This window comes from Parus major, chromosome 12, assembly GCF_001522545.3.
Source record: "Parus major isolate Abel chromosome 12, Parus_major1.1, whole genome shotgun sequence".
In the NCBI taxonomy this organism is placed as follows: Eukaryota; Metazoa; Chordata; class Aves; order Passeriformes; family Paridae; genus Parus; species Parus major.
This window is the reverse complement of record NC_031781.1, coordinates 16,332,281-16,353,674: the sequence shown is the minus strand read 5'-3', so window position 1 is coordinate 16,353,674 and position 21,394 is coordinate 16,332,281. Positions and strand designations below refer to the sequence as shown.

General features: G+C 42.0%; 1 protein-coding gene across 15 annotated transcripts in view; it reads left to right on the top strand.

The window, feature by feature from the left end:
• FOXP1 (forkhead box P1) overlaps positions 1 to 19,521 on the top strand; it is a 373,214-nt gene extending 353,693 nt beyond the window's left edge. For 12 of the 15 annotated variants that reach the window (XM_033517465.1, XM_015640593.3, XM_015640594.3 and 9 more), the window contains 5 exons: positions 4,636 to 4,757; positions 6,793 to 6,862; positions 8,783 to 8,821; positions 10,489 to 10,655; positions 16,768 to 19,521. In XM_033517465.1, the coding sequence (XP_033373356.1) occupies positions 4,636 to 4,757; positions 6,793 to 6,862; positions 8,783 to 8,821; positions 10,489 to 10,655; positions 16,768 to 16,912 (543 nt within the window). In that variant the 3' untranslated portion in view covers positions 16,913 to 19,521. The remainder of the gene's footprint in view (positions 1 to 4,635; positions 4,758 to 6,792; positions 6,863 to 8,782; positions 8,822 to 10,488; positions 10,656 to 16,767) is intronic. The other 3 variants (XM_015640596.3, XM_015640595.3, XM_033517467.1) reach the window with 1 other exon arrangement.
• Positions 19,522 to 21,394: the final 1,873 nt, after the last annotated feature.

Below are 21,394 nucleotides of genomic sequence, written 5' to 3'. Positions count from 1 at the left end.
GCTCCTGCCTTTGCTCTCTGCCATGTACAGAACAGACCTTGCTGATGACACAAATTGTCCCGACATGGGGACATGAAAAATTTAGATCGGCAGTTGTGACACGTGCCGGGTGCCTTATCTGCAGGAACAATTTGATATTTGGCAGAAAAAATTCCTCTGCCTTTGAAAACCACTAATTGAATCCCCATTATTGGCTTTTATGTTCTGTGATTATGCCATGAGTTCCTCTGTGTGGTTGCTACGAGCAGGGAAACTCAGGCTCTTCAGCCGGAACGTATTAGAAAATTAAAAAAAAAAAAAAAAGGTAAAGTTCTTGTGTCAGTAGAAGATATGCTGTTCATCTTTGTAGCTAAGCAGGTTTTAATCACAACAACCATTTTTTTTCCCTAGGATCTATAGATCAGTGGATTTCTTTCCTCAGTCAATTGACTCTTAACTACATAAACAGCTGTTATAAACTTCCTCTCTGTATTTTTTAATCACACAGCAGAAGCTTATTGAATTTAATATGCAAGAAGCAAGCTCCTCAGTAAGAAATGTCTTTAACAGAAATAAACTTGGGGTTTTACACTTTTATTTCCTGTGACAACTGTCACAGATACTGTTAGATAAGAGGTCTGGGGAGTTAATTTTATTCTGTATTTTGGGGGGCCACTCTTTCATTTTAAATATAGCACTTTAATGATACTGATTTCTGAATCCAGTGCAATCACAAATGAATGATTCAAACAGCACAATGTTGTGTTGCTGTAAAAACTGTACCCTGGTGCTTGGAATCTCCCTTAATCCAGACTGCTCTGTTGTTGTCAAACAGCTTCAAATGACCAGGTAGTATGAATAGGTCCTGTACATGCTGTTCCATCGGCTCTTTCTTTTATTCCTGTCCCAGCCTGCATTTAAGATTAATTCCTTCAGCGGATGGAGCTAAAAATGGTCCTTGGAAGTTAGCTTGGTTTTTAGTGGCATGGTTTTCGTTTCATTCAGATCCCAGTACAATTTTGTACATTTTCAACCCTGGTCTACAGGCTCTCAAGTTTAGGAAAACTTTCTGTGATTGCTGCTTTGATTCTTCCCTGCAGTTGGAAAACATGAGCAGTGTTCAACTTCGCAGCTTCCTTACTATCCAGAAAGGAAATTAACTTTCCCTGATTTAAGATCCTTTTAGACCTGCCTGTCTTTTTTTGCTGGAATGGTTCCAGTAGGGCTTTTCAGCAGCTGCAGGTGTGGGTGCTAAAGTAAAAATCCTATTTAGTTCGAGCAGCAAAGGGAAGTGGAGGAAGGAGTGGAAGAAGGCAGCAGGCAGTCCTGGCTGTATCTTCTGTGAGCCTAGTTTTGGGAATTAGCTTTTAAGCATCCCAAAAAATCCAGTCCCAGAAGCCAGTGGAGATACAGAAGAGCTGCAGAGAGGCTGAACTACAGATTCTCAGGCTTGTAGAAGGGCACTGTGTGTCCCAGGGAGGCAGGTGCCATTTGCAGACCCCTCCTTGGACACCTTGACCTTCTGCAGGTGTCCAGGTGTCCTGCTTCTTGTAATGGGAGAGAAAAACTTCACCCCCACATCCACCAGCACCAGCAAAATAGACAACTGGTTGGAGTAGAGCAGGTTTTCGTGCTGGAGACTGCTCAGATTTCTGCCAGCCCCCAGGAACAGCAGGGATGAAAATGCAGCTCTGGATTGGCATGACGGGAAGCCCACGGGGCGCAGAACGAGCACAAGGGGCTAATTGCAGAATCAGAGTAATTTGAATATATATGTGCTGATTTGTGCTCACCTTCAGCTAATGCTTAGGGGGCATTTCGGTCACTGTTCCCCAAGTTTAGGGTCAGGGTTTGGTGTGGACAAGCTTCCCTGAGCCCTATTTCAAAAACACAGAAAAGTGCAAGAATAAAGACCTTTAAAAAATGAACCTCTTTCCCAAAATGCAGCATGGCAGAGCCTGAGCAGTTATTAAAATAACAAACCCTTTCATTTACTACATTGAAGCATGTTCAGGGTAATTTTTCTGCAAAAGTGGCTTGCATACAAATATTTTTAACAAGGTAAATATATAATCTTACAATAATAGCTCCTAATTTTTCTGTTAAGCTGATTGCTGGGGGAGTACTGTGAACTGGTTCTGACAGGTCAGAGGCAATGTCTGTTTGCTTTTATTTTTTGGAGTAATTTGCTGGCACTGAGTCACAGCCAAGAGGCACAGGCTGCAGGTGTGGCTCTGACACGTTGGGGTATTGTTCACATGAAACTGTTAGATAGCAAGTATCCAGAGGCAGGGGAAACACAACAATTTTTTTTCTGGCATGAACTCCTTAAATAAGTGATCACATGGAAAATAGAAAACGAGGGCAGCACTTCATGGATGCCTTGTAAATGCTCAGCTTCTCTGTCTCAAAGTATCCAGCAAGAGCCCTGTCCCACAGCCTTAACCATCAGTTGCAAATGGACTTGAAGAGAACAAGAGCAGTCTGTAAAGTATTTCTCCAGCATTAAATTTATTTAAAGGAAAACACAAATATTCCTGCTCAGCCCTCTCTTTAGAGACTATTTACAAACTCTGAGGACTCCCTTTGCTGGGCTTTGCCGTGTGCGTGTGATCAACTGCTCTATGAACCACAAGATCAGCTTTCACTGGGGGAAATAGTGTTATTATTCTTACATTTTGCTCCAGACTTGACAGTGTTCCCATTTTCACAGGAAACTGCCTGAGTTACCCAGATGTGGGCCAGCAGCCCTGTGTCGGGTTGCACTAGTGCGGCACCCACCAGCAGTTGCTGAGCTGGCTGATTTCAGCTCGTAAGGTGTGGGGCGTTTACGTGTTTTTCCTCCACCTCAAAATCAGGGATTTTGCCAAAAATGTCAACAGTACTGAAATCTGGAAGAGGTGGGAAGGGAAAAAAAAAAACATTAAAAAAATAAGAGCAGAAAGAAGAAAATAAGGGGCAGAAGGAAGCAGGCCTGATGGACAGGTTGACTTTCTGCTAGATTTCTTCCTTGCTGAGAGGAAAGGCATATTTGGGGTTTATAGTTTCACCAGTTCAGAAGCAGCTCAGTGTGGAAAAGCTGAAGTGCCTGCATCAGGCACCTACATCCAGAGATGTGTTTGCACTCAAGCATCTGCTGAGGAAAGGCAGTTCAGACCCCAAATCTTCCACTCCTACTGGGGTGGGAGTGTGGGGACTGCACTAGGCATGGCAGGGAATTGGAGCAGAAGACTCTTTGCCTTCCCCTCCCAGCACACACACCACCGCCTCCTGATTTACATGACAAATGCCCTTTGTTTGCACAGCGATTTAGACATTCACTACCAGAGCTCCCTTTCACCATCCAGACCCCATATTCATGAAAAAAAAAAGAGGAGGATGATGTCGGAAGGAAAAAAAATTGTCATCTCCTGGTTGCCTAGACCCAGGCCATGTGTTTGTCTGGCTTAGTGCCTGCTAACGAGTCAACCAGATTGACTGAATCAATGGTGCCAGTGAGGATGGAGTTTATTCGCCTGCAGATTTTCAGCAAATGGCTTCTTCTGTTTTTCCTGTTTCCCAAGCCCCTTTCAGCGGTGCTGGGAACAAGCTCCATGCACAAATTCCTATGAATCCCATGAACAATGGCTTTGTAGAATCACGGAGTCTTTCAGGTTGGAAAAAAGCCTTTAAGACCATCGGGTCCAACTGTTGCTACAGGATATTTGCTCAGGAAACCCCTGAAATGGGGACAAAGCATAGCACCACATTTGAGAAGTAACAAAACTCTTGGCACCCTGGAGCAGGGACAGAAAAGCCAGGAGCTTGCCATGCCTTAGTGAGGTGTCTCACTGTGTCTCAGCACGTTGGAGGGGTTGGCCGTGCTCATCCTTCCCAGCACAGAGCCGCAGGGTGGACATTCGGCCATCGGATGCCATGAGCACAGGTCCCTCTGGGTGATGAGCTGTGGAGATATTAGCACTTTGTTTCAGAGAGCCCTCCTCATGTTTTCACTTGGCAGAGGCTCAGATCAGTCACTTCAGTAGTCTGCCAGAAATAGGAGCCAACTTCCATATAAGAGCAAGCCGTGGAGGCAGGAGTTGGTGCCGGCTGGCCGGTGGGGTGCTGCCGAGCCCCCAGCCCGTGCTCTGGGTGTGGAGGGAGGTCCAGCACCTGAATCACATTAGCCCAGCTGTGGGAAACCACAGCAACACCAGCTCCTGTGCCTCACAGCTAAATCCAGTCGACTGTACTTACATAAAATCTTTTCTGTTCTTTCTAACTGCTTTCTTTTCCAGGAGGGAAGAAATTTCTCTTTGCAGAGTGTATATATTTGTTTTGAATAAGTCTAAGCAATGTTCCTCTTGTGTTCTGTATGAAATGTGCTATATTCTACAACATGCATGCTTAAAATTGTGGCTGTTCTCAGTCACTCTGGGGATAATTGATAAGAGTAACGTGAATTTTTAATCTTGGGTTTAAGCTTTCATATTTATTTTGTCTTTGCAAAATAAGATGTAAAGAGCTGGGGGAAGCGAGCGGGTGCGGGGAGGGGAAGGGGCTTAACATTGCAAAATGAGAACTGTCAAGCTGACTGTGCTGCTGCTGTTCTTGGACAATGATGAGCATTTTCTCATAGAAGGTTTTTGAATGTTTTCTCTTTTATACTTGCTGCAGAATGCAGTGCGTCATAATCTTAGTCTTCACAAGTGTTTTGTGCGAGTAGAAAACGTTAAAGGGGCAGTATGGACAGTGGATGAACTAGAGTTCCAAAAACGAAGGCCACAAAAGATCAGTGGGTATGTCCACCATGTTTGAACTTCTTAGCCTAGCTTGGATCATGCTTACAGTTTAACGTAGAGGCTTTTGGCTGCTAGCTGGTGTTAGACCAACCACAGGTGGTTTCGCATTGTCTCAGTTAAGGGAAACCAAGACAAACATCTCATCACTACTGTTTGTATGCCCACCAGTACCCTGACCCTGCTTGCTTGGTGTTTGTTGCATCACATGCTAGTAGCTTTTAGGTGGCAATGCATATTAACCCTCACAAACCATTTGCTTATGCTTATTGCATTTTATTTTCTTTTTCCTTTTCCCTGTATTTGATGTCTGTTCTGTCCCCGATCCCGTGTCCCTTTGTTTCCACTTCATCTCCTTTGCTGCTGCTCTTGTCCCAGGGTGCCATTCGCACCAACCTCTCACTGCATAAGTGCTTTATCAGAGTAGAGGATGAGTTTGGGTCCTTTTGGACTGTTGATGATGAAGAGTTTAAACGTGGCCGTCATATTCAACGAGGCCGTCCTCGAAAATACTGCCCTGATGAAAACTTTGGCGAGCTTGTTGCACAGTAAGAGCTTTTACTTGCTTTAATTTTTTTTTTCTGCTGTTGCTTTGCTTTGCATGATTTACCCATCTCATGTAGACTTGCATTTCACAAAATAGTGTCATCACCTTTGCTGCTAAAGAAACTAAATTTTTGGTTGTTATGTGTATTTTGTGTGTCCTACTCTGATAATCCAAATGCCTGTAGTAAAAACTCTACTCTGACATGTTTGTTAAAACATTTATTTATAGAGCAATGTAGACTAAGATAATTATCCACGCTAGCACAGATATACTGCTGTAGACGTGTCAGGAAGACAGATATATGCCAGGAAAGGTTTCAGATAAGTTTGAATTGTGATATTTTCCTTTGCTTTCAATTGTATGCTTTGTTTTGCAACTCATAATCAAAAAAAAGTAAGGTATTTGCAAGACAGGAATGCTGAATTCACTTTAAAGAGTTTGAAAATGCAGTGAGACCAGCTGTAAAGATTACCAAGAGGCCTTCATGTGCCTACAACAACCTTGCACCAATATTCCTGGACTTCCCAGAGGAATTTTCTTTGACCTTTACTTGAAGGCCATTTCTCCTGGACAACTGTTCCTTGCTGGTCCCTGTGCAAGGAGTTAAGACTCTGCTCACCATAATTTATTCCCCTGTGAATGAAATTAAAATAAAAACATGCCCAATGAGTGATAAAACTTTTGGGAGATATTTTGCATGGGCATTTTTTACCTAGCTTCTTTTTCATTTTTTTAATTTATTTTTTTTTAAAATCTCCTGATGGAACCAGTGATACTGGGATGCCTCCTAAAGAAAGAGCCCATTCCTTTTCCTCAAATCTGGCCCCTTATGTGAAGTTGACAAAAACAAGGGTCCAGTGTAGCACACCAGAATATTTCTTACTAAAAATGGCCTTCAGGGCAGCGTGGTGGTTTCTGTGGGCAGCCCCTCACCGTGGCCACTGGCATGGCAGGAAATAACATGGATCAAATAAATCCTCTCTCATCGTGGTGCCCCCCTCCATTGGGAGAGACTCCCTCCCCTCCACTGGGAGAAACTCCGCTGCCAGCGACCTGGAGAGTCATTTGGATGAAGCAGAGTTTAAAATGTCCCGTGATGCTTTTGATCATTGCCTCCTCACGATGGACCTTCACATGGTAACGGGCTCCCAGACACGACGAAAATTGGAGAATTTCTCCCGAACACAGCTAAAATGAGCAGAGATGCCAAGATGTGCCACTAACGCAGGGTAGTAGAACACATGGCGAGGTAACGTCAAGAGATAATGATGTTCCTTATTTAGTAAAGGCAAATATGATAACCATAGCCGAAAACTCAGATATTTTCTTCAAATTAAAAAAAAAACAAAAAGAGAAACGAAAGAGAACTCGTGTGGAAAACCAGTCTCAGCTTTAGTTTTCTGGTGGGGGAGGAAGCATTACGTGCTTGAAACGCTCACACAGAAGTTGGTTGCATTTAACTCTCCTTTTTATGTTTTTCTTATGCAGTAACCCTTCTCTTATTAAAAACATACAGACCAGCCACACCTACTGCACACCTCTCAATGCTGCTTTACAGGTAAGATTAATGACTGTAGCAAATATGCAACAGAGGCGTGTGTCTTTCCCACTCATTTCAAAATATATTAGCCTTGCTCTAATTAGATATTAAATTTTAATTCCGTTAAACTTTTTTCTTAAGTGCATAAAGCATCATAGTCCCTGGAGGCAAACACATATCAGGCTGCTTCAGCATTAGCTAGATGCTTAGCATTTTGAATATTGTGGCAAAAAAATTAAAAGTTCACTTATTAATATTTATCAGCAGTATCATAATTTCCATCCTCTTATTTCAGAATTTCACTTGAGGCAAAAATACCACAAGTGTAATTACTCTAGCACAGCTATTAATGTGCTGAATGATAGGATACTGCGGCACGTGACCTTCTATTGTTCATGGCTTTAAAGAGAAAGCAGATCATTTTTCCCCCTTTTCTTTTAAGGGCTATTTTTGCATATCTTCCTATTGTTGGTAAAAAATAAACGGCGCAATTCCTATAGAAAATAAAAGATAATTTTTATTGGTTTAAACTGTAATCGTAAGAGAAAAATTCTGTTTTTTCACGATGCAGAAATACACAAAGTGTGGGTGCAGAATTAATAACTTGCAGCCTAAAAATGTGCGTGTCTCCAGCCCTTTTTCCTGTGCCCTTTTTCCTGTGCCTTTTCCCCCTTTCAGTAAATTCCTGAGTCGATCTCAAAACACCCAAGTAAAGTCAGTGTTATCTGTATAAACCTACCATACAAATGCATTACCATGCCCTGATGTGTAGTGGGGTCTGTGTGTTTGTGTGGGGGTTCAAACCTGGTTTATATACTATGAATTGATCCAGGAGGCAACACTGTGCATGGTTGCCCCCCAGGTGGTTCTTGGGGGTCACTCCTCACAAAGTTTACTGATGGCCATGGGTATTTGCTTGGGCAGTCAAGTTTTGTGGAAGGTTTAGTAGAATTCTCTTTTCAGAACCAAGAAACAAATCATTAGGAGAAAAACGTTGTTTTGCCTTTCTTCTAATTTTTTGAGTTTATGCAGTAAACTCCTGCAAAGCCCAGGAAAGCATGTTTAAATGAAGCAACTGTAAATACCATTCATTAGTAACTTACTCTCCCTTGAGTCTTGTGAAGTGTGATTTTTAAAGACTGCTTTGTCTCCTGAATAGTATTAAGATTACAAGCACATTTTACATTCATGAGGCTGAAAGGCAAAAATGAAATGATCCTGCATTTCTTCACATTGTTAACTATGTGACTAATTTCAATTAATATGCTTATCATATGGAACTGTTCGTGTTTTATTTCTGAAACACGTGTCGTTGTCGTCATCTCCATCCATTCTTGTCTTTCGTGATAACCTCCAAACTGTTTCCATCCCCACTTTTCCTGGGAGAGCCACGTCCTTGTGCCCCCCCATAGCTGAGCTGATGGAGAGAGGAGCCTGGGCCAGATGTGCTGCCACTGTCACCCCTCCAATAAATGGGGATGAAAAATAACCTTTGCACTAGGGCTGGTCCTCTTTTAGGCTGAAAAACAGCAGGTTCCATGCTTCTCTCCCTGCCATTAGATTTTGGAGGCAAAGTCCCAGTGGGTTCTCTGGGGCTGTAGAGGGTCTGGGAAAATTGTGCCAGTGACCACTGCCATGTGGGCAGTTGGGACCTCACCTGGGCAGCAAATTCCTCAAGGACACAAGGCTGCCTTACCTGCCAGGGCCTACGGTCAGTCTAATTAATAATGGATGAGCAATGTTCCCCCCAGCTTTTGTGGGCTCTGGGATGGCCTGCTCCTTGCACATCCCCGTGAGCACTGTGGGGTCTGCACAGCGGGCTGTGTGCTGCCAGCATGGCAGGCTGTGGTTTCTTTTCCTGTGGGGTGGCAAAGCCTCCCCTCTCCTTCACCCAGACCCTGCTGACATCTTCCTCTATCTGTTTTCCCTCGTGGCCAGGGAGAAGAAGCAGCTCTCTCCCCACTCTGTCTGTGGAAGGTACGGGGACTCCAGCTCTCACCAGTTCTCTCTCTTGCCAGTGGGTCAACAGGGGCTCCCAAAACACCCCCTCCCCTATTACTGTCTTCCTAGCAGATACTCCTTGTGTCCCACCTCTCCCCCTGTAAATTGCTTTACTGCAATTACAAGTTATCACTGTGGGTGAAGAACTTGAGTCATTATTTTGCCAAGTGCAGGAAATGTGAACCATTCTTTGCATCCCCTAATCACAATGAGTTTGCCGGTTGTTGAATCAAGAAGATAAAAATAATCCTCCCCGTTAGAATAGCTTTTGTAATCACGTGTGACACATAGGGCTGCACATGGAGAGGTCAACACAAGGAAGAATAAAAGGGGCTGTGCTCCTGGAGATGCTGCAGTGAAGGCTGGTCCTGCCCTCCCTTCCCATCCCCTCTCCCCCCACCCTGTCTCTTGCCTGGGAAGAACTGCCAGCTTGGCAGCAAGTGAGTTTTGTCCCACAAACAGGAGCAGGCGAGAGCATTCGGTGAGGAGTATGTTTGCATGGATTCCCCTCCCACAGGCCAGGTTTGCATCATGCAGACCCAGCCTGATGGATTTTTTTGCTGGGCCACTGCAGCCAGCTGACCTCTTCCCAGAGCAGGTCAAGTGCTGCCGAGCCAGCGTCTGTGGCTGCCCGGCGCTGACACGGCTCGGAGAGCCACGGATGATGTCAGCCAGATCCGCTGGGATGGGTGAAATGGTTAAATGTCCTTCCAGTCCCTGGGCACTACAGCCTCGGAAAGCTGTGCCTCCCATCCCTGTGCCTCCCTCCCATTCCAGTGCCTCCCATCCCCACCAAGCTCTGGGCTCCTCCGGGGCTCGGGGTTTCTGCGTTCCCACCGCTGCTGCGCCGGGCCGGGACTGTGCTGTCAACATGAGCTAATGCTGACACACAGTAAATATTAGCAGGCAGAACGGTGGGAATCAGAAGGAAAATATTTAACAGTTCATTCTCTTCCTACAAAGATTTCCATTTAAAAAGTTAACTCCAGTGTGCCACTGCACAGTGTTTCCTTAGAAAAAAGGGAGAAATCAAAATAAAATAGTCAGACCTGTAACAGCTAAGGTAAGAATTGAATTGCTGAGGTTTAAGGAATTCCACATAGAGTGGTTCAGCTCTCAGGTATATTGGTGCAGCTCTGATCCTGTTAGTGCTGATGGCAGCCTCACACATGTCCCAAGGAAAACCGCACTTGGTGATGCTACACTCCTGCTTGGTGCCCGCTCACTCCAGTGGGAAGGAGTTATCAGCTGAGCCAGTTCCATTTTTTTTTCCCCATTTCATTAGAAACAAAGCCCAAACCTAAGCCACAAAAAATACCCCAAAGCCCCAAACATAATTTCATGAAGCAAAAGTAGGGAAAGGACATTTTCTTTTTCCAGGGTGTGTAATTCCAAATAGGGAATGGAAGACTCCATCCTCTTACAAGCCAATACAACTATGAATTCTTAAACCCAGATCTAAATGATGTTAAATTTCCCTCGATGGAACCAGGGTAATACCTATCAGAAAGTACAATATTTAACAGAACCTGTAATTGCAAATAATGTAAATGCAGAGAATGTTTTGGAACGGGTGAGTGTGTTGTGCAATGTATAAAAACGTTAGTCATGGCTCTTCACGGATTTGTTTGTGTCCTTGGCAGGCTTCAATGGCTGAGAACAGTATACCTCTATACACTACTGCTTCCATGGGAAATCCCACTCTGGGCAATTTAGCCAGTGCGATGAGGGAAGAGCTCAATGGTGCAATGGAGCATACGAACAGTAACGGGAGTGACAGCAGTCCAGGACGTTCCCCTATGCAAGCGATGTAAGTACAGCAGAGGCGCGTGCTGGCTCTACCTCTTGTCCTACCATCTGCTCAAGGGTGACTCCGGGGACTCCTGGCTCCTTCCTGAGCTTCATGGATGGAGCAGCAAGAGCAGACACCTACCCCATCTGGGGATGTGTGTAGGGTGGTTACAACATAAAAGAGCCGTTCATCAGTTTCCGCATTAAACTGGACAGCACAATCCAGTCCAAGAGGGACACAGGGCTATAAAATCGTTCAGGTTTGGGTTTTTTTCAATTTTTTGTAAATTGTTCAGCATAAAATTGTTTTTTGCAGTTCTCTTCTTTCAACCTTGCAAAATCTCATAGGCAGCGATATTTCTTGGAGAAAACCTGTGATTTCTCTCCCCTTTACATGATGAGCACGACCTGTGGGGCAGGGCTGGGAAATGGGCTCGTTTGACGGGTCCAAAAAAAAACCAAAAACCACTCAACACAAAACGCTCTTGCTAAGCACTAGCATGAAGGTCTGCGTGATTTATAGATTGCTCTTAAAATATCAAAAGGAGAATTAATAGGGGCATTATAGCAACAGACGGCGGCGTAATGAGCGCGTCTATAACCACATGAAGTGACGGGGGCTCGCCAGCCCCGCTCCACGTGAGCGGCACCCGGGCAGCGGGCGGGCGCAGGAAGGGGTAAGGCAGGAAGGGTGTGATGCCCCGATGGGTGTGTGCGGTATTTATGGGGTGATGGAGTGAGTTTGCAAAGCTGTAAACTCCCCCCTCCCCTCACATCACACGCCGGGTAATTGGCGGCTGGTGAGGAAGCCGGAGTTTACAAGTGCTGTCGTTCCCCAAAGCCCGGCGGAGCAGTTGGGTACCCGTGAGTGACCGTGCTGCCCGTCTTCCCCCTGCTCCTTAAAACAGCCTGTAAAATTACTGGCTGGCTTGCAGGGGCTCACGTTACACATTAAAAAGAGAACTAATTTGTAGTCTTCCACTTCAAAGTAATTTGAATAAGGGATTTGCAAAAGTAAGTCTAAATCAAAAAGTAGAAAAAACATTAACCTAATACCACGGTAGTAATTAGTTGTGAAACTAATTAGCATTTAATGGCAAAAAAGTTTCCCACCTGCATAATGTGTTGTCAGAGGGGAGGGGGCACGAAGGAATCTGAGGCTCTGGATACTTTGATATTGCTGTGTTTTAAATCAGTGCACAAATGCTTTGAAAAAAAAATCTTTAAAGATGGCAACATTCATTTTTAATTAATAATTAATTTAAACATTGTCTTTTACCATTTACTTCAAAACATTCAAATAATGTGTTTAGCTTTTCCAGTGATTGTTTGTGCAGTATTAATTATCTCTCCCAAAGTAACGTTGCATGACACACTTTCCGTCTCTCGCAGACGGATTCATCTCCAGGCAGTTTTAGTCACAATTTGTTATCCTCTGCCTGTGACCACGCAGGGCTGGCATGAGGGAGGAGTGGAGGGACATGACTTTTCTCAAGAAACAAGACTTCTCCCAAGGGTTTCTCCTGGCCTAACAGACAAGGATGAACGTTTATGATGTTGTGTTAATCCAAGTAATTATTTTTTTGCAAGTTCAAGGCTAGTGTAGTTCATGCACTTCTCATTTCACCTAAGGTTTCCTTGTCTTTGAATAGACTGAGAGGAAGGAAAAATAACCGAGTTGAAACAGGCTAGGACATCTTCCAGAACTGTGCATAGCTGTGGCCTTTGTTGCACTTAATAATCATCTCTTAGCACATTGATACCAAGGTGAGGGGCACAGAACAAATAGTGGAAGAGAGGAGGTCGGGGGGGAGTGATGCCTCATTTTCATTATTCACCAGAAAATCCAATTTTCTGTTGTAATATGGAAATGATTGTTTCCTGAGTGTTTTCATTTTCTCAGAATTGATAATATATGTGTTCTCTGCTGAACATTTCTTTTTGCTTAAGTAAAATGTGGCCGGGTGTTATTCCAATACCAGCCTCAGAGCTTCCCCACTATAATGTGTTTCTAAGTAGTTGGAAGGGATCTAAAGGCAGAACACCATTGACACGTCATAGGGTTTACCCTGTTTACTAAATAAAATCATGAGTCAACAGCGACTTCACAGACGCTGTGAAACCTTTTTATTTTCCGTGCTCCTGCTTTGTTAACAACATGTTCATTTTTTTTTCTCAGAACAGATTTCCTTGTCATAATGCAAATTATTTTTTAAACAATTTCAGTGTATTGGAAGAAACCAAGTTTTAAACTTTATTGTAAGGTTTAAAGGACCTTGTTAACATGACAGCTAAGAAGTCTAACACTTTAGCTGAAGTCTTATTACCGCTCATTCGTTTCCTTTTTATGACACATTGAACCACAGCTAGGGTGGGTTTTTTTTCCCCTTCTCTCTCCCTCCTTTTGAAATACTAGAAAGTAGTCGCATAATTACAGCTTGGGGACATAACACTTTCATCCTGATATGCTCCAAAGGTAGCCACAAAGCAAACTACTCCATGCTGTGTGCACCACCAGAACTCAGTGGCTTTAAACAACAGTCAGCTTTATTAAAAACTCCTCTGTTCCCAGAGTGGACAAACAAAAGAATTACTCAGTTGTGAAAAGAAGGGGAATCTGTGTTCAGCAAGGTTATTTATTGTTAACCCCTTCTGGAGTCCCAGGCATCTACTTAAAAGGAATGTTCTGAATTTCTGCTGCTGTAAAAACAGAAATGGGAAACCCTTTCTTTTCTTTGCCTTCTTTGCTCCCCCCCTTTCTTTTTCTTTTTGCTTAACCCAGCATTTACCTTTTCTGTAATTCAGCAGACTGGATTCTTCAGTCTCTAAAGGAAGTTTTCCTTCCCCATTTTGAGGATTTGGTGAGGTGGTAAATAGAAATTCAGACTTAACTTGAGAGGATATGAAAGTCTCCCTTTGCCTTGAAGATTATTTGAGCTTATTTATTGCAAGTCGCTCAGAAATGTTTGAGAAAAATCACAGATTTGAGAAGGTTTCCTCCTCACATGCCATTTTGTGGTTACAGCTGACAGAATACACCAGGAGTTGGAATTTTTTGACATTGTTTTCCCCCCTTCAAGCTCTGTCCCTGGGGGTTGTATTACCCAGATAACCTCCTCATTTAGGGGATGGAGATTTTCCGAAGCTCACTGTCTGATGTTTGTGCAACACGGGAGGTGCTGGGAGAGGCTGGTGTGACTCTGCACCCTGTGGCTTTGTGGCCCTCTCTGGCTTTGTCTCATCCCGGGTCGAGCAGAGCTTTTCATAACTTGGTTGCTTCTCACACCTCCAGTTTTGTTTTTTGACCCCTGGGAGTCACACCAAACCTCAAAGAGAACCTCAGTTAAAACCACCTTGTTTCACCTGGTTTCATAACAAAACCAGAAGAGGGGCAGAGTTTGCTTTGGAAAGGTTTGGGGGTCTTTGAAACACAGCACTTTGAGTGATTGTGAGCACAGTGAGCCCCTGTTAAACCTGCTGGCACCTGAGGTGGTGTGGCCATGCATTGGGACACTGGGCAGCCTTTGGAGAAACTCCAGTCCACGTCCCAAGGCCTCTCCGCTGCACGTGACATCTGCTCTCCTCTCCCCTTGGAAAATTTCCCTCCTGTGTTTTCAAAAATAATACTTCAAAAAAAATAAATAAGCCCAGCAGCAGCAGCATCAAAACCAGAAAGCAAAAAAGCAAGACTTTGACATTAAAACAGCAGTAAAAAAGATCACTGCCATAAAGGCCGAGTAGCACAGGCTTTATTGGGCTCTCAGTGCAGCCGCTCTTTCCCCCTTTTTCTTCTGTTTTTCATTTCATGTTTTCTCCCAAGTGAGGGGCCCCACAGCCTATTCATAATACTTAAGTTTTTCTAGTTGCAGGTATTCAGCATAGTTTAATATTCATTGAGTCCATGAGCTGCTGGGACAGGTAGCACATGCACACCTCCAACATGAAAATCTGCTTGCAAGACTTTTATACGTTTATGCCAATTCTTAACCTTTGACCTTTGAATTGTCTTCTTCCAGTTCTTTTCTTTACCCCTCCCTTTTCACTAGTTAGGTTAAAACTGTATGAGCTGTGCTCTCAGTGTGTAATTTTTTCAGAAACTACATGACATGCTGAGGAACCTCTTCGCTCCCAGAGATGTGTTGATAAGATATATATTAACGGATTCAAAGGGAGAAGGTGTGTGTGTGTACATGGATACTGCATCGCTTCTCCCCAGCGTTTCTTTGGATGAGTTGGAAGGTGCAGTTAATACTTAAGTATTGATCCAGCACTTTACAACTCAAAGTTGAAACAAGCAGGGACTTGAAAGGCATTCGCAGCTCACATTAGAATTGTCTGTAGTCAGCAAGCTGGATGCTTCCTAAACTGATCCGGGCTCAAACCTAAATAAAGAAATAGGGTACAGGGGTAAAACTGGCTCACTTGAAGTAAGCAAGGCTGGATTTGGTCTGTCTGTGGATGCTGAGTACATTTTCCCTGCCCAGTGATTTATCCTTGCTGTCTGTCCGTGCAGTGGAGTACAAACAATGCTGTCATTCCTATCCACACAAAGCATAAAATACATTGCAGCTATTTTAAATCATTCATTTTAAAGCAAAGCTGTGCAAGCAGGGGAAAAGTTCCTACAGTGAAGGTGTGTGCTTCAGGTTGTGTGTTCATGTTGCATTTGTGAAAGGGTTAAATCAGCCTGCACAGAGAAAAAAAACAGGAGTCTTGGCAGTGGATATCAACTCAATGAGAGACAGAGTGGGACTTGAACTCATTAACACTTTATTTTAAGGGATTGCCTACAACATCAATTATTTAGGAAGCAAACAGGGTCTCCATCACTGTGTCGCATTATTAATACTTGGTAATGTCAATAAAATCCTACTTTCCTATAAAGTCCCACCAACAAGACACTATTGACTCACATGGCTACTTTACATTTCAAAAGCTGCTGAACAAAAAAAAAAAAAAAGAAGAGGTAAAAAAAGGTAATTTGTATTTGTATAGGATTTGTTGTAAATATGATTTACGAACAACATTTTTCAATTGTTATCATACCCGTTTTGAATGACCAAGCCCCATTCCCCTGCGGGTTATTCATGTGCTTTGCTGTAATGAGAAATTTGGCAGATCTCATCTCTTTAGTACATCCTTGTGCCCACCATGAGCTGAGGATCATGTTCTGCCTTGTTTACAGCTGACAGTGTTATTATTCTCGTTAGGACTGTGCTTTCTTATCATATTGTTGTGTTGAGCGAGCCTTTTCCTCTCTGTTTGTGTTTCCTGGCAGGGCTTTTCTTCCCTTATTGACAGTTTGTAAAAATATGCATTAATTTGGAGTTTAAAGCATGTATCATGGTGTCTCTTTGCTGTGTTTGCTTGAAGTTGATTAATGATAGAACCTCACTTGGGGTCGTCCTCTGGAGAGTTGTCTCACAGGTTCTGCATGTTAACGAGAGACGCTGCACACACAACGAGGATGATTAGCCCGGCCCGCGCCGCGCGGAGGCCTTGGCAGGCCGCTGCCTTCCCCTTCGGATGCGTATTCCACTTATTTATCCAAAGATCATATTAACTTAATGTGTCAGCTGAGAGCATTTTCTCTCTATCCCAAGATAGAAACCCTATCGAGGTGCTCCTCCCAGAGTGTTTTCCCGGGGAGGCTGAGTGCTGCCTGCCTCGCACAGCTTTCATGGAATCTTAGAATCATTAAGCTTGGAAAAGCCCTTTAGGATAATTGAATCCAGCACTGCCAAGCCCACCATTAAACCAGGTTTTAAGTGCCACATCCACGTGTTTTCTGAAGGTTTCTGGGTGCAGTGACTGCATCACTCCCCTGGGTAGCCTCTTCCAGTGTTTGGTCACTCTTTCAGCGAAGAAATTTTTCCTAGTGTCCAACCTAAACCTCCTGTGGGGCAACTGGAGGCTGTTTACTCTTGTTCTGTTGACTGTTACCTTGGCTTGGCAGCTGTGGCCAGTACAGACATTGGGGGGTCTTCTCCTTGGTGACCTGGAGCTCTCAGACCTGGCCCTCCAGGTCTGAACCCCTCAAACCACCTCACCTTTCTCCCCAGACAACCTGAGCTGTCAAAACCATCTTTTCATGAGCAGCTTGCTGATTGTCTTTTGTTTTGTTTTCCCAGGCACCCCGTGCATGTCAAAGAAGAACCATTGGACCCAGATGAAAATGAAGGCCCACTATCCTTAGTGACAACAGCCAACCACAGTCCAGATTTTGATCACGACAGAGATTATGAAGATGAACCTGTAAATGAGGACATAGAATGAGTATGTCTGACATCGTTATCCTGAGAATGAAGATTGGAAGAACACGTCAAACTTAGCTGTGAAATCTCTCCATTATTGTACAGTCTGGAGGATTCTCAGTCCACTTTGACAACTATGAAATATGTTAACTCTTAGTGCCATCAAGTATCCCATTTGGGAGTATTTTTGATTTTTCTACTTTTTGTTGAAAAAAGGAATTTGTACTCTGTGCATTGGATGGACTTGTTTGGTACTTGGGATTTTCCTCTCTTACAGTCAACATCAGTGTTGTAAATTTGCTAAACTGATTCACTTGCATTTAGCAGCCAGCTGTGGACTGCAGGTCCTGCCAATTTTGGACACTTGAGGACATCAAACTGAGCATGTACACCTGAACTGCAGATCAAGTCTTTGCCCAGATTTTAAGGATTCCAATGGACAACATATTTGCACAGTACTGCATGTTGATTATCACTGCCTTTACTCCATTTTATTTTTTTTTTTTTTTTTTTCGTTGGTTGGTTTCCTTTTTTTTTTTTTTTTTTTTTTTTTTTTTCTTGCTTCCATTTGGGATGGGGAAGGCCTGTGTGTGCACGTGTGTGGGTATGTGTGTGTGCGTGTGAGCGTGTATATCGGGGAGGGGTTCAAAGAAAAAATTATCCCAATCTTTTTAATGTATTGCTTTTATTCCCTCGCCCCACTTCTCCTCTACCATTTTAAGTTCTGACCTCAGGCCTCATCTGGGCCCAGGGCCTCTCGGAGGCTTCAACGTTTTCTGTACTTTGTGATGAATGTTAATAGGTGTTTTTATTATACGAAGCTGAATGTCATTTGAATTGTTTGTAGTTTTTTCTGTCATTCATTCCAGTTTCCTTCAGATGCCACCATGTTTTCTTTAGCTATGGAAAACATTCCATTTCGGTGTCTCCTTTTTCGTTGTTGTTGTTTTTTGAAGAGGTCCCAAATGCTGCACGATACATGTGGAAGGGTTGTCCAACGGAGAGAGAGGAACGAAGTACTGCAAGAATGAGAATGAATGACAGATGAACATAGAAACACTGTAGGAAGCAACACAGATTCATTCCACAAAGCAGTATTTTTAATATATTCTTGTTTTGTTTGGGTTTTTTGATTTTTTTGGGTTTTTTTTTTTTTTTTGGCAGCAACGGTGAATATTAGCAAATGCCACAAAATTGAACAGCACAAAGAAACATATGCAGCACCAACAGAGTTCACTTTTAGTAGAGAATGAATAGTACAGTGGCAGGTTCTCGGTTGTTTAACACGAGATCTAATGGGTCAACAAATCATTCTGGAATATCTAAGATTACCGAGATGGGCACCTAAACATTTATTATTACAACTTTATTTTTTTTTTTCTATGATTTTTTTACATTTGCATTTGCAAATAGTGGTTGGAAAGATGACTTCCTTAAATTGTTACCGTTCGTGGTGATGTTTCAGGGTTGAACATCAGTTCAGGATTGCTTGGTGGCGTTAATCTGTTTGAATACAAATTAGATTTCAGATTGAACTTGTTACGGGAGTTAATAAGGACGGGGCCCCACTAATGCTGAAGTGTTAATTTTCAGCTGTGCAAATTCAGTACTGCAGTTAGGATTGTTATGCAATATTACACCAGCCAGTATGGAAACCTCGCCGGAGGAGTCGGGAGAGTTGGGAGAGAATGGGCGCCGGGGCTTGTTAGGCAAAACTGGCAAAGCTCTGCAAAGCAAACACGACATACAAAATCTGTTGCGATAGGTCAGTAAACCTCAGTCACCAAACACCTAAACATTTTCATTCTGCAACCACTTCTCCGTCACTCATTTATTTATGTAGGACTGTAGCTTTTTTTTATTATTTCGAAAAGCCTTTCAGAGCTTAATTTATATTCTTCTTTGTACCTTTTTTTTTTTCCTAAAATTACCAAAGATATTACACAAAGGTAAATTATGTTCTCTGTTATATGCTTTATCTTATGAAGCCAAATATCCTCTTATTGTTGATCAAAGGAGGTTGAAGAATTTAGAGGGAAATGACAAGATGTGGGCTATTGCTAACCTGAGAGGGAAACTGCTCCTTTATTCTAGAAAATTTAGAAGGCCAAGTAGATGTCTGAACCAAAGTTGTTACTTTTTATTTGCAATTCTTTACAGTGACCAAAATGAAAGTCTGTAAAGAGGAATCGAGGAGAGCTTTTGAGGTTAAAACTAGGAATCAGTGTTACTGGGGGAGCTATGAGAAGGGAGCTGAAGAAAGCAAAGACACAATTATTTCTTGGAAAATTAGAGTATCAGATAAAGGAGACAGTTTAACAAAACACAGAAGAGAACAGAAAAGCTCCCACAATTTAACTGGACGACATAATGGTATTTCTAGAATTTAAAGAAAAAAAAAATTGTTTTTGGTCTTTGGTTCTACAGATTGTGTGCCACTTCTGTTCCGGGACTGTGCTGGGATGACTGCTTTAATTTTGGTTGATCTTGGCACATTTACTCAGTTTTGTTTAGTTTTTGGTCAGCATTTTTCATAAGGAAATAACACTCCTGTCCACTCATAAGCTTTGGTACAAGAAATTTTATTGGCAGTTACTTTTATAAAACTCCACTCTGCTTTCTGTTTCAAAATGACAAAGAGAAAAAAAAAAAAAAAAAAAAAAAAAAAAAAAAAAAAAAAAAGAAAAAAAGGGCATTTGTTGGTTTTTTGGAAATTTTTTTTTTTTTTTTTTTTTTTTTTTTTTAAAGTTTTGGTTTAAATTATATCCAGGCAGCTTCGTGACGTGCCGGCGGTAGCCAGACAGGGATCATGAGAATTGAGCTCTGTGCTTCGAAACTGAGTGGTTTGCTGGTTAGTTCGGTATTCAGAAGGGGGATAAAAATCTGGTAGATTAGTTCATTCTCAGCATGTGTAGCTAGACATGAGTAAAGATAACAGCATGAGAAACTGTTAGTACGCATACCTCAGTCCAAACTGTTAGGGAATGAGTAAATAAAAAATACATTTCACTCAGTTGCACTTAGTTGTATGTCTTGCATGCTTAGTCTAAAGACTGTAGCAAAAATAAAAAAAATTAAAAAAAGAGAAAAAAGAAACAAAAAATTAGAGTTTAACATATCTGGCAGGTGTTGCAGCCTTGCAGAAGAACCAACTGAAAATCTCAGGCTTTACATCAAGCAAACTTCACTATGATTTTTACAATTCTGATTCTGTATCCCTTTGGATATACAGTTGCTTCTTTAGGGAGGGGTTTATTATGTTGTACATATATATCCCACTGTGTCTGTGTGAGCCTTTGTCTTTTGGGGGGAGGGTGGGGAGGGAGGAAAAGGTGGAAAGGTCCTTTTTTTAGATATCATTCCTCAAAAGGAATAAATGCAGACCTGTTTGTCAAAACACCTTTTGCTTTTTGTGCAACTGCTTTATATTAACTATACTAAAAAATAGCTTTGAAAAAAAAAAACTACTGTATGTAATGGAATTGCAGAATACGCTGCACATGTATTTTATTTAGTTATCCTTGCTTTAAGAATATTGGATGACATTTGCTGACATGTGGGAGAAAATCCCTGACTTTTTTTTTTCAGCTTTTAAATTGTAACATAGTTGACAGATTTTTTTTCTCCTGTTATCATTGATCGAAGCATTTTTGTACAGTTTTTGTGTTTAAGCTGGTTTTTTTGATACTTTCCCACCCCTTCTGTTATCTTACCACTGCCTTTTCTGGCTGTCTTAAACAAAGTTCATATATTTGAAATGAAAAAAAAAAATCATTTAAAAAAAAAAGAAATGTTTTTCTCCTGCTGCAGTAAATATTTTGCATGATGAATTCCAGGGTCACACTTTCAAAGTTTATCAGTGAAGTAGTGATTAATAATGGGGAGTGTCAAACTATTGAACTTTTTGTATAAAAAAACAAAAAAAAAACTTTACAAGGTGCCAAGATGTAAAGACAATTTGTTACATGTTTTTTTTCTCAAAGAAAAGCGTACATTATGAAAGTAGTACCATGTATCAGGTAAATCGCTGTCAGGAATGAGAGTCAAAGCCTTCCTTGTCCACAAAAAAAAAAAAAAAAAGTTTGTAAATGTAAAACCTGTTAGGTTTCTGCATTCAACTAGAAGTGAAATGAAAAAAAAAATAAATAAAATCAAGGCTTATGTAGAACAAGTGACCACAAAAAATATGACCTTTTTTGATTCTCACTCGCAAGAGTCCCACTGCAGGTCCTGCACCTCCCCTTTCCTGGAGCTCAGCTTTGGGGAAAGACTGGGGCAGGGATGCTGGTTCTACAAATATTGCAGATCATTAGATATTTTATATATATACATACATAAATATATATATATATAAAGTTTTTTAAAATAATTTTGAACTATTGTAGTTTTCAGATCGCCAATAATCTCACGTTCATTATAGCATGGAAAAGAAAAAACCAAATCCAAACGTGTTTAAACTCTTTTGAAATCCTTTGGTACCTTTGGTTAATGAACTCAGAGTGAT